The following is a 13,674-nucleotide window of genomic DNA, read 5'->3' as shown; positions in this document are numbered from 1 at the left end:
CCAAACACTGGGTGATGAATTAACCTTTCAGCAGGACAATAACCTAAAACACAAGGTCAAATCTACACTGGTGTTCTTTGCAAAGAAGACCATGAATGTTCCTGAGTGTCTGTTACAGTTTTGACTGAAATATACTTGAAAATATATGGCAAGACCTGAAAATGGTTGTCTAGCAACGATCATCAACCAGCTTGAAAAATGTTGATAAGAATAATGGGCAAATGTTGCACAATCCATGTGTGGAAAGTTCTTAGAGACTTACCCAGATAGACTTATAGCTGTAATCACTGCCAAAGGTGATTCTACAAAGTATTGACTCAGGGGTGTGAATACTTATGCAAATGAGATATTTCTGAATTTTATTTTCAATAAATATGCAAACATTTCTAAAAATATGTTTTCACTATGCCATTATTGTCTGTAGATGGGTGAGATAAAAAAAAAACAATTTCATCCCATTTTAATTCAGTCTGTAACACAACAAAATATGGAATAAGTAAAATGGTGTAATTACTTTCTGAAGGCACAGTAAAGGCCCAGTGCAATCAAAAACTTGATTTCCTGTGTTTTATAATATATTTCCACAACATGACGTTGGAATAATATTGTGAAATGGTGCAATTATGATAATTCCCTTTAGTGTAAGAACTGTTTGAAAATACATTTCTGCCTGTATTGGTGGAATTTTGTGTTGGCCTTCCATGGTGACATCACCATTTTTTTAACCTTTATTTAACTAGGCAAGTCAGTTAAGAACAAATTCTTATTTTCAATGACGGCCTAGGAACAGTGGATTAACTGCCTGTTCAGGGGCAGAATGACAGATTTGTACCTTGTCAGCTCAGGGATTCGAACTTGCAACCTTTCGGTTACTAGTCCAATGCTCTAAACGGTTGATCAAAACAGTTGATCAATGGCTTGATGATTATCACCAGTTGAATCGGGTACTGGTACTGGTATAGATCAAATAGGGGAACGTCTGGGGGATACTCAAAGAGAGGTTTGCGAAAAACAGAAGTAGACCATTAGATTTCTCCCCACAGAATGAACCCATCCTGATTTTGGCCAGTCTTTCCCAGCCCTGGGTCTAAGAGTAGGAGTGCTGATCTAGGACTAGAGAGCCCACCACTGTTTATGATGGATTTCTGTCCAGCTGAGCATGTAATTAGATTCTCATCAGTATTACCACCAGGAGACCTATTAGCTGAAATAAGTGCAGGACACAGCATCTTTAATATTTCATTATAAAATATTGATTTGTTGAAGGATGCGGTGTGTGATTGGTGAAATGCAAACCTGTAGAGAATTTCTTGGGACTGAGGATCTCTGATCTAGGACTGTGTCTATTCTGTAGCATTCCCTATCCTCTGGCTCTAATGCCTCTGAGCTGCAGAATCCGACAAATGTCTGCCCTCTCAAGGGAAGATGAGTTGTTCAACAAGAGGGTTCCACAAGCCTTTCTATGAAATCCATCCTCAAGATGAGTGAATGGAATTCACATGCATCCAATTTCCTATCCTCCAACTGCACCTTTCCATTATTTGTTCTTTCTCAGTTTGATCAGCTGACTCTAACAGTCCACCTAATGCCCAGTTGGGTCAAATCCCACTCTTTTCTTTCATCAATTTTTTTCTCTCAACAGAAATCAATCATTTATCAATTAAAGCTCCTCTAATGGCCTGTCAGCCAATCTACGTCAATTCCAAATGTGACTTCAATCGTGATAATATTATAACATGCAATAGGCCTACTCGATAGTCAATAACTTAGAAAACAGTTCATATTTTGTCAAGAGATGACAACGGACAGCTCTTACCTTTCAAATAAAACATTAGGTCAACGATGGATTACTTAGAATCAAAAGAAAATTGCAGTTGAAAATCTCCCACCCTAATTACCACAATCTGGGAATGGGCAATTGGGTTTCATTCATTTTTCAACTGGCCCCCAACTCAAGGCTTGAAGGCATCCCTCATTCTCCTAAGGCCTACTGCTTAACACAATAAGACGTCAAAGGGAATTTGACTGTTTGGGAAATGATCAACATCAGTGCCATAAGAAGACCAATAAATGGTATTTGATTATTTGGCTATGGAGACCAAATAAAACTGTAGTGAATCAGTGGCTGAGGCTATTTCCAAATGATTGTAGTATAGCCTCTATCTCATGGGTTTACACAACTGCATTGGATAACATAACTGATAGGCCAATTTCAATTGAATACTTGGGAAATAATCAATATTCTTAATAGTGGAATCTGTTTATTAAATTTGTGTATAAAGGATTCATTACATGATATCGAAAAAAATCATTGAGATTACTAGGAAATGTACATTTTGCGAATACATTTTCTAATTAAAGTAATAATGGGAAGGAAAGTAAACTGCACGTATTTTGTTGAATTATGATTCCACATTATTCTTCTTCTTTTTTTTTTTTTAGATATTAGTCTCATTAAAATAATAACATCATTCATTTTGGTTCCCCCAAAAAAATGTACCTTTCCCTTTTCCCACTGCCTCTCTCATAAACGAATGTGTTCTGCACCTGCCATTAGGCCAATGTCTGTCATCGAATATTGAATCAAGCAGAACGGAGCATGACCCCTTTTTAAGTTAATCAAATCATGCTGAAACTAGTTTGCACAAAAAAAAATGTTTCACTCTGCATAACCAGTCTGCGTCGGTATTATACCCTATGTTTCCGCAGTGTGCACTTTGAAATCAATAGTGTCATTGACTCAAGTGCATTTTTTTTCCTTCATACAATTTCACTTGACTAGCATTGTAACCCATCTTCACGATTCCGTCTCAGCTTGTTAACGTCGATACCAACTGTCCGTTGACAGGGTCAATTAGACCGGTATGATGGGCTACAACTTAATTGCCAGGGTGCCCAGTGTTGGAAACCACATGCTGATATTAGCCTATCCTTTCAAAGAAACGAACTGAAAGCAACAATGAATTAACATAAAGTACTGTATATTGTTGAAATAACAGGTAGGCATAACAATCATATGATATTGCAGAATTTAAGTTAAAAGTAGAGTGAAATGTAAACTTACCACCAGATAGGGTAACTTGGTATGGCATGCGTAAGCCCACAAAGAAACAGGAAACATCCAAGGTATATCATCCTTAAAAAAGTTTCGCTAAACATCTTCACCAGATACACGCGCGCACATACGCGCACACTCGTTTTTCAATGAGAGAAAAAACGAACAATCTGCGGTGCTTACCAAAATGTCTCACCTTGTCCTAAAACTAGTGCTAGGTTAGAGAAACAGTATTTTGCGACTAGTCATGGCAGAACACAGGAGCCAAATATTAAAAGTTAAAACCAGCTTGCTTTTAGGACCCAATCAGCAGGTACTGCCAAAGGGGAAATTCTGGTGAGCGCTGTTCGTTCCCTTGCGTGCGCTCTTTGCCTGAGTCAGTTAGGCTGAACGCAAACACAAGAATGAGCCCATTTTAAGAAGATAATGTTTTAGTGCTCATTAAGACGTGGTCGCATTGGCATGCTGTGTGTGATATATAATGTTGTTTAAAGGAGAAGAGGGAGGGTCCGAGGTCTTTTAAATAGACATGGAACCCCCGTGGATTGGGTAGCTATAACAACCTGTCCGGATTTCACTCCCTGGTTTGAAGCTGCTAAAATGCAGAAATAAATATGTGTGAATTGCTTGAGCCCCGCTATTCAGTTTTCTAATCCTTCATTTGTCCCCTGTATGTCATTATGGATGCATCTACATACACCTGAGAAGTTGTTTTGTAAGTGATGAGCTGAGTACTAAAAACGTGGATTTTAACTTGCAGATGTGGTTATATCATTACTCCCAAATTAGTACCTCAAACCATATTTGCATGATCCTTAGAATGTTCCTTATACTATTATACCCATTCAGATATATATAGAAAAAAAGATGTAACGAATTTGGGTTATTTTTGAAAGATGGAACATGTAATTATATCCGTCAATTATCCATTTTATGTGACTATATTTTGTCATTTTCTGCAGCATTTGACAGCATAACTTACTTTTTACACATTGTGATATCCGTTGAAATTGCGATGTTAGGGTTGCTTGAAAGCTTTTGGTTCTTATCGATTCACTCTCACATAATTAATGCCGTTTATCTAATTTATCATGACAAAAGTTTTGGCCTATAAGAAAGAAATGCATGTCGGTTGTACAAATAGTATCATCAAATATCTACAAATAAGGAACCACCTAATCTGGAATCGAATATTGTTCACTTTACAGAATATAATATAATTTGTACTATTGGCGAGATAAACCATAATTTAAAAAAAATGAATTGTCCATACACATATGTCGGGCTATCTATGTACTTCATGTCTTTGCAGCATGAAGTACATATGGTTGCCTGTCCCTAGCTGTGCTGAGTTTAAATGACATGGTGTTGTACTTCCTCTCTCTCAATGTCAAGTGGCTGTTGATATGTGATCTAATAGGAAGTGGACTAGTCCTCATTCCCCATTGATATGCACTCACTGATGCATATCTTCGTTCTAACTATATTCTTGCGGTGATTGTTTAAATTAATAGCTTACCATAGACCTATAGTTGCACGGACTGTCATGTTAAAGTAAACTCACACTGAAATAAGCTTTGAATTGACGAGAAAGGGGAACCAAGTTGTAGTAGGCAACAACTACTAAAATGCCAAGCAAATGGATTATACTCAAATCCAGTCACCCATTTAAATGATATATTTCCTGCAGCAGTTTTATCCCGTTATACACATTTTCTATACCCAATAAACAAACGGACATTTTTAAAACCCTAATAAGATACACATTTTTTTGTGAATCCAACATTAATGAATTAAATGACGGACTTCATTCTTGTTCATCAATAGGTTTTTTTATGGATGTGTTGCCTTAAAAACATTTATGTTGGTTAATATAATGTGATACACAATCACATTCATCAATCAGTCGATTCACGAATTTATTAACTCCACCCCTCACTCACTCATAAATGTATTTCATTCTCATTTCAAAAGCCTCCAAACCGCGAGCCATCAGAAGTAGGATGAGAGCCGTCTGAAGAGGCACTACCCCTAGCTACGTTACATTCTCAGCATGAAACATTTGGTTCTAGCGCCATCTTGTGGACATTGAGCGTGCTATGAACTCAGTGCATTTTTATAAGGAGCAGGAGTGGCACAACCACTCAGCCGACAAGACCAGGGGACCAAACGGATCAACAGCTGTTATCAGGAAGATAACGTCACTGTAGTAGGACCTCGAGATATGTTTAGAACGGGCTGCAGAAACGTTCGTCTTCTCAATGATTGCTCTTGTACCATCCTAAACTGTCTGTATCCGGTACACTACAGTTGACCACTTGATTGACATAGAATGCTTTGCGGTTCAGTTCTGATGAGCCAAGGGGGTCTTGTTGATAGACAAGACAATAGGTCACAATTTCTCCACAGGAAAGTGATTCCTTCCTTTACCACTATGTGTCAAGACAAAATGAGTTGTGTTGAAAATTGTCGTTCTTGTTCTTGGTGAGTCATATTTAACCATGAACACGCGATTAAACACCAGATTTCAGACACTTTGAAATACATCTATAAATAGTCTCTCTTGAAACCTCGTTTGAAGCCAAGGTGTTCAGCGGCTGCAGCTAGAGAGGGCTACAGGTGCAGAGAGAACCAGGTGCCAAACCTGCCTCGGATAGAAGGGAAAATCTGGAAGCAGGCAGAAGGAAGGGGGTACTGACCATATGTCAATGGGTACTGGCAGGGAGGAAGTGTGAACGGTGCCTTTTTTCCAACTGCTGTCAGCATTGGCATGCGGTCTAAGTCAGGGGTGGTGAGGAAAACACATGTCTTCTCAGTTTACAGTAATAGCATGGCATGTCATGTGAATGTCTGTGCAGTGTAACTGCCCAGCCTGGAGGTGACGATCACACCATTTATATTGCATGAAGTCTGTGTGATATGATTTTGCCATTATTAGTCTTTATGAATCAGCTTGCCTATACAAGCACAGCTGAATGTCAGATTGACGTCGTGGTTGAAGTGTTGGAGCCCTCCAAGTCCTAGCTGCCTCTCAGGTTTACTAGAGAATGATGACTGTTTACTGAGTTGAAATAACAGATCAAATCATGTTTCAGATTACCAGTGGCTCTTAGTATAGTTAGCTACTATGTAGTTACTTTTTTAATCACACCAAAACATACAAATATACGTAAACAGTATCCGTGCGAGTTGATTTAAAGTGTGACCCTGTCCTCTCTTCTGTGGGTGTTATACATCCGTCGTTGTTGCTACTTTTCCGGCAGCAGCAGTGCTAGCCCATTCAGTTTTTTCCTCAGAGGGGAACAGAGCGACATTGTGTCAGTTGGCCACTATGGCACCTCTATGTGGCCAGGGTGACCTCACTGCCATGATGATGTCATCCAGCATGATGTCAAGGCCAAGCCATGTCCATAGCAGTGACCCTGGCCAGCCAGCCCTGTATGTGTCTCCGGTTGCACATGGCTCATTCAGCCTCTCGTTGACAAAAGACAGCAGAGCACACTATAATGACATGACTTTAGAAAACATCGAATCAATCATACTTTTTTTTATTTTCATTACTAATGTGATTCTTTAGCTGAGGCGTGAAAATAAACTATTACACTGTGTCATTCAGACACGGGGATTGAGACGCGCGTTAGTTGATTCCATAGACACACTGTACACATGTTCATACACAGCATTCATTTATTCTAACAACATGATTCTCTGCATTCATTCAGAGCGCCTACAGTCAATCCGTTGTGCATTTACAGAACAGTGACATGCCACTGTTATTTAACTATAACTCAAAAGTGTACAGAGTCAAAATTATTGCAGTGAGGACATTTTTCTCCTTCTTTTCCCGGTTTTCATTTCTCTCTGCAGTTTGACGGTCTATTAATGTTCATGTTTCAGTCTACATTGACTCATAGACTGGAATATCTGCTTTATTTGCTATCCAGGGAAAATAACCCAATAGCTGGGTGGGCGATCTGAGTATTTTTGTAGCGCACTTGAATAAGATTAATTGTGCAAGCATGTCAACCACTAGATGTCAGCATTGCGTAACGAAATGATAGTTTCACCTCTCATTGAGAATTGTTCTGTTGTGTTTCCTTGGCTCCTCTTGTCATATAGACTATATTTAGATTACTGGCAACAATTATCAGACATAAAACAAACAGATCTGACAATCAATAGTGGATAATTAAATATTTGCTAATTTCCTGCAATAGAATGTGTTCTCTAACAAAGAGATATTAAAGTATGATTTTTTTTTTTTTTACAGACAAGATAACAAAACAAAAGGTCAAGCTACAAGTCTAGCCAAACTGCATGTCAATCACCAACTCCCAAAAATTGGTTTCAGGTTCAGTTACAAAACCATACTTATGCAAAATCAGCATTCAAACAAACATTGACAACTACAACGGCAATTGAGATGTGTACAGTGTCCCATCTGAGCTGTAACGGCACGGTCAAATGTTTCTTGTCTGGAACACAATTACACTATGTCTCACTGTGAGTGAGTTCAAATGCAGTCAACAGGAACACATAGCAGCGGGCCAGGCCAGGGAGACACAACCTATTGATTAAATACAGCCAGCCATTCCTCCAGTGCTGCTGCTCTGTTTACATTACAAAGTTCCCAAGGAAACGAGAGAAGGGAGTTAGCTGTGCCTTGATAAGTGTCAGTCTACGTCAGGACACACCCCAGGAGAAGCTCAGCTCACACCTGGAAACTACCCATCAATTTCCCCTTCACTTAAAGACATGCTAAACGCTGCTATTCTTGGCAGGATAGGCGCTGCCATTTGGTGTTGATACCACTATGTCTCCCTCTGAGGTCCGGCCCTAGCCTTTTGAGGGTCCTAGGCGAGATTTGGTCAGTGGCCCCCTCTGCCTTGTGGGCAAAACATTTTAGTGGCTACCCTCTTTAATGGAGGAGAGGAACGTTTTCATTTCAAAGGGCTAATTGAGTGACTGTCAGACATAATATGAATAAGACATCATTGAAGGTGACCTCCACTCTGGACACATCCTCTCTGGGCAGTCTCTAGGACAGTAGAGTCACCAACATCTGTGGACTGGATGTGTATGACATCATACTATGTCAGGACGGATGGACAAGGTCGTGGCCGTTGTACTTCCAGTTTCTGAGGACTAAGGACACATATTGACAGGCAGACGTGTGTGTGTGTGTGTGTGTGTGTGTGTGTGTGTGTGTGTGCGCACGGATCTGTGTATGTGTCAGGATGAGCTATGATCCGGATGGGTGGGAAGGGAGGAAAGCTGTAGGTAGCCTGTACAGCCTCACTCCGCCCATTGCTGTTCCCTTCATCTGCAACTGGCCTTAACCCATTGCTATGCCCTTTATCTGCATGTGTCGCCTCAGCCCTGGCCTTTGATCACTGGGCTCTTCCTCTAAGGCACTTGGACAGTTGTGTCAGAGCTGAGGTCACAGATAAAGCAGTGGAGTGTCTGAACAGGAGAGTCAGTCAGTGGACGTTTTGACGTCACAGGAACACCCTCCCTGTCAACTCAGGACAGAATGTCTTTCATCAACTGCAGCTTGTCAGGACGGACACAGGGAGCAGGGACACAGGCATCTCTCCTCCACGTATTCTACCTCCCTCTCGCTCTTTCCCTCCCTCTCTCCCTCCCTCCCTACAGACAATGACACTATCTCCGGGTCATCCCAGGTCATCATTGCTGACTAAGAGAGACACCAATGACCACAGCTGTTCCTTTAGTTATTCAAAAAGGAAAAATAAAACCGAATCTTGTCAACACCATAACACATTCCAATGGATACACATTAACTATATAAAATAAAATGACTTACTGTTTAACATCCAGCAATGTTCAATGCTTTTTCCTGTTTAAAAAAATGTACTTGGGTGCTCAAGAGAGTAAAGGCAAATAGCAGATCCTGGAGATTTGTCACTCTGTATACATGGTTTACCCTGAGTGTTCACTGTTTGCTTGGCAACCACTGGACTGATCATACCTTGTGGTTTTGGTGCATAACTGAATAATATCTATGTCCGATGTGGGTCAATGCAAATTACAGACTATATGTTCGTTCTGGTTTTATAATGCACAACGAGTAACACTTGCTTGAAACGGAATGTAGTCAATTGAGTGAATTGTCCATTTAAACAGACCACACATTAAGATATAGTGTTTCGTTAATAAATAGACCTTTGAAATGCGACATCAACTTGTCAAATATACTTTGTTGTTGTGCTTCCTAGGCTAACCCGCATACAGTGTAATTCTCTACTGTCTACGATAACGTGCTGCAATATTGGACTTTGTTGAACTAAGATCAAACTTGACTATCACAAGGAAATGTTTAATCTCGCAATGTTGATGTTGTTATTCTTTGCGTTGGAAGAATAACAAGGCAAAGAAAGAACTCAACCCTCACTCAAAAACATTGGAGTCCTCCATTAGCGAAGTCTCCATAGCAAGGTGTCATTTAAACAGGGATTTTCGAGAATGGACATGCCACTACATGCACATACAATTTGGCTCAATTATGTCATAACATTTCACTAGAAAATGTGCAGGGACCATAAGTTACATGTCACAAATGAAGTCTTGGGATTAAGTTCCATTAAAGTATTCATTGGGACTGGAGAGCTCCCACTTTATGCTGCCATATAACCTAGTTTATATATATATATATATACAACCATTTTTATATATATAGTTTATATACAGTTTATTTACAGTTTATATATATTCAACAATTTAGAGCCCTTGAATGAGTAGTTGTGTCCAAACTTTTGACTATATATATATATATATATATACACAGCACCAGTTAAAAGTTTGGAAACAATTACTCATTCAAGGGTTCTAAATTGTAGAATAATAGTGAAGACATCAAAACTGTGAAATAACACATATGGAATCATGTAGTAACAAAAAAGTGTTAAACAAATCAAAATATCTTACATTTCAGATTCTTCAAAGTAGCCACGCTTTGCCTTGATGACAGCTTTGCCCACTCTTGGCATTCTCTAAACCAGCTTAATGAGGTAGTCACCTGGAATGCAATTTCAATTAACAGGTGTGCCGTGTTAAATTTCTTTCCTTCGTAATGCGTTTGAGCCAATCAATTGTGTTTGTATACAAAAGATAGCGCTATTTGGTAAAATACCAAGTCCATATTATGGCAAGAACAGCTCAAATAAGCAAAGAGAAATGACAGTCCATCATCACTTCAAGACATGAAGGTCAGTCAATCTGATAAATTTCAAGAAGTTTGAAAGTTTCTTCAAGTACAGTTGCAAAAACCATCAGCAGAGGTAACTCTGGGTCTTCATTTCTTGTGGCGGTCATTATGAGAGCCAGTTTCATCATAGCGCTTGATGGTTTTTGCGACTGCACTTGAAGAAACTTTCAAACCCTGGAATGAGTACTGTAGGTGGGTCCAATCAATCTGGAAAATGTCAAGAACTTTGAAAGTTTCTTCAAGTGCAGTCGCAAAAACCATCAAGCGCTATGATGAAACTGGTTCTCATGAGGACCGCCAAAGGAATGGAAGACCCAGAGTTACCTCTGTTGCAGAGGATAAGTTCATTAGAGTTACCAGCCTCAGAAATTGATGCCCAAATAAATGCTTCACAGAGTTCAAGTAACAGACACACCTCAACATCAACTGTTCAGAGGAAACTGAGTGAATCAGGCCTTCATGGTCAAATTGCTGCAAAAAAAACAAACACTACTAAAGGACACCAATAAGAAGAAGAGACTTGCTTGGGCCAAGAAACACGAGGAATGGACATTAGACCGGTGGAAATCTGTCCTTTGATCTGATGAGTCCAAACTGGAGATTTTTGGTTACAACCACTGTGTCTTTGTGAGACGCAGAGCAGGTGAATGGATAATCTCCACATGTGTGGTTCCCACCGTGAAGCATGGAGGAGGAGGGGTGATGGTGTGGGGCTGATTTGCTGGTGACACTGTTGGTTATTTATTTAGAATTCAAGGTACACTTAACTAGCATGGCTCCCACAGCGTTCTGCAGTGATACACCATCCCACTTAGTGGGACTATCATTTGTTTTTCAACAGGACAATGACCCAATACACCTCCAGGCTGTGTAAGGGCTATTTGACCAAGAAGGAGAGTGATGGAGTGCTGCATCAGATGACCTGGCCTCCACAATCACCCAACCTCAACCCAATTGAGATGGTTTGGGATGAGTTGGACCGCAGAGTGAAGGAAAAGCAGTCAACAAGTGCTCAGCATATGTGGGAACTCCTTCAAGACTGTTGGAAAAAAATTCCAGGTGACGCCGGCTGAAAGAATGCCAAGAGTGTGCAAAGCTGTTATCAAGGCAAAGGGTGGCTACTGTGAAGAATCTCAAATATAAAATATATTTTGATTTGTTGAAGACTTTTTTGGTCACTACGTGATTCCATATGTGTTATTTCATAGTCTTGATGTCTTCACTATTATTCTACAATGTAGAAAAACCCTTGAATGAGGGTCCCATTGTCCCATTGTGAAAATTATCAACAAAGACCTCAGCATAATCTGTATACTACATGTGTAGTGAGCTACAGCTCTGACGTTAATTCCAGTATTTGTTATTGTAAGATTTCCTTTTGACCTTTATTTCATTATGTCATACATGCCAGAAACCTGTACTGTGCATAAGTACATCCTTGGGGAGTTCAGATGATGAGGTGAAGTTGCATGTGGGAGATCCTGGTGATGTCACAAATTTTTACAACAGGACTAAATACCTGTTGCCTGGTTACACTACTCCAAATCCAGGCCCCCTAGATTGATTACAGTATTTGTTATGATATTCAATCAAGTCTGCAGGTCTGTGGTTAAATAATGTGTAACCAACAGAGTTGATGAGGGTATCTCCCCTCCCCCCACATAGTTACCTCACTCCTCCCCAGTTAGCAGTGTTGGGTAAGTGGATGAGTTATGTCATTTAGAGTGTACCCAGGGACACAATCAAAACAATCCAGGGATTGACAGTGCATGTACTGCCGTTTCAAAAACAACAGTTACTTATCCGGTTCCGAAGGAAGAGTGGACTGGCTGGCTGGTCCTGAGAACTGCACAGTGCACATGGTGCGACATGAACGACCGGGCGCCTGAAACAGCAGTGAGCGCAGACGCACCTTCAGCCTACATCCCAAGCCACAAATGAAGTCTGGGGCATGGAAAAGATCTTGTGGGCTGGCCGGGCAGAGTAGGGGTGGTGAGAGCAAGAGAGGAGGTTGGTGGTGGTGGTGGTGGTAGCAGAGCCGGATTGGATGGGTACGGTATCAAGACAAGGTCAGAGCAAGGCTAATACGCAATAGACTGGAAGTACTGTAGCAGTACCAGAAACCCCACGTTAGAACTTCTCTGGCGTGTCCTGAGCTCACTGTTTCAGTCACAGGACTGACAAAGGACAAACTGTTGAGGGCATCTACTGTGGGCATCAATTGTGTCTGGAAAAAGGTGCAGATAGTCTACACGTGTTAAGATATCTGGGGCCATGCAAACATCAGCCATCAGGTTTAGGTTTAGCCTGTGCTGAACGAAATACCTCAAACTTCATCAACATCCTACAGCACATTCCAGCTCATTTGAATGGTTTGTGCTCAGAAGTGCTCCTAACCTCAATGCCCAGAGGAAACTCGTTGTAATTGCAAAGAAATGCAACACCGCAGGCTAACTCCTAATCCTGTCTGAGCATTGTAGTCACACTACGAGTTGAGACCAGGTTGGCTTTTTCACAAGGAAAGACAAAAGCTACACCCGCATTTAGTTACGGATACCTTTCACGTGATATTTGATATTCCGACATACAAAATCATTTATATTATTCACGTTCCTCAATGCAAAATGCATAACAAATTGATGAAAAAATTCAGTCAGGCATCATATCCGCCATATCAGAGGTGTGAGAGATTAAAGTCAAGAGGCGTAAAGAACAGAGGAGTAGGGTAGAGTAATTGCAACAAGTTGAAGGGAAAAGTACTGACACACACAAACACACACCAAAGGACTGTTTTCCTGGTTTCTCAGCCTGGTGTAATGAGAAGGGCGAGCATTTAACTTAAGCAGGGTGTGGGAATCAATTACCCCACTCACCAGACATGCAGGACCAGTGGGTAATGCCTGCCAGGATTACTGTTCATTCTTGTCATGTACTGTAACCGACAAAACCTCCAGCTGATCTCCTTTAAACCAGGTGCTAATAAGAAGCAGACCAGGGACCTCTCTCTTACTGGGGCGCAGATTCAGAACAAAACTGACTGAAAAAAGTGGGATGCAAGTGGACACCTGTATGTAGTCATACCAAGCACAACACTTCCTTGGACTCATTTCTCATTCACTCGTATCCCCTATTTGTGATGCTGTCTATCTAGCAGAACTGGCCAATCGGTAAACAGAAACTTGGCAGAAGCTTGGCTGTTCCTGGTACAGGTGTGAACGTTACTGTGATCTTTGTGATGAATGGGGATGTGTTGTTTAATTCTGGGGGATGAATAGACTTCATCCCTGGTTCTGGCATGAGTTTTCCCCAAGTGCAGGCTAGGAGAAGAAAGCTGGATCCTTCCCAAGTCCAGATCCATATCTAACTTTTACTCCTTGCTTCATAGATTAAG

The 13,674-nt window shown here is 40.6% G+C and overlaps 1 protein-coding gene across 1 annotated transcript in view; it reads right to left on the bottom strand.

Annotated features, from left to right (window-relative positions):
• The window catches only part of LOC110508578 (protein Wnt-3a), a 28,573-nt gene extending 25,050 nt beyond the window's left edge, over nt 1–3,523 (bottom strand). The window contains exon 1 of the mRNA XM_021589179.2: nt 3,065–3,523. Coding sequence (XP_021444854.1) covers nt 3,065–3,159 — 95 coding nt within the window. The 5' untranslated portion in view covers nt 3,160–3,523. The remainder of the gene's footprint in view (nt 1–3,064) is intronic.
• Between the last annotated feature and the right edge of the window lie 10,151 nt (nt 3,524–13,674).

This window comes from Oncorhynchus mykiss, chromosome 28 (assembly GCF_013265735.2).
Source record: "Oncorhynchus mykiss isolate Arlee chromosome 28, USDA_OmykA_1.1, whole genome shotgun sequence".
In the NCBI taxonomy this organism is placed as follows: Eukaryota; Metazoa; Chordata; class Actinopteri; order Salmoniformes; family Salmonidae; genus Oncorhynchus; species Oncorhynchus mykiss.
The sequence above is the reverse complement of the archived record's forward strand: the minus strand, read 5'-3'. Positions and strand labels throughout refer to the sequence as shown.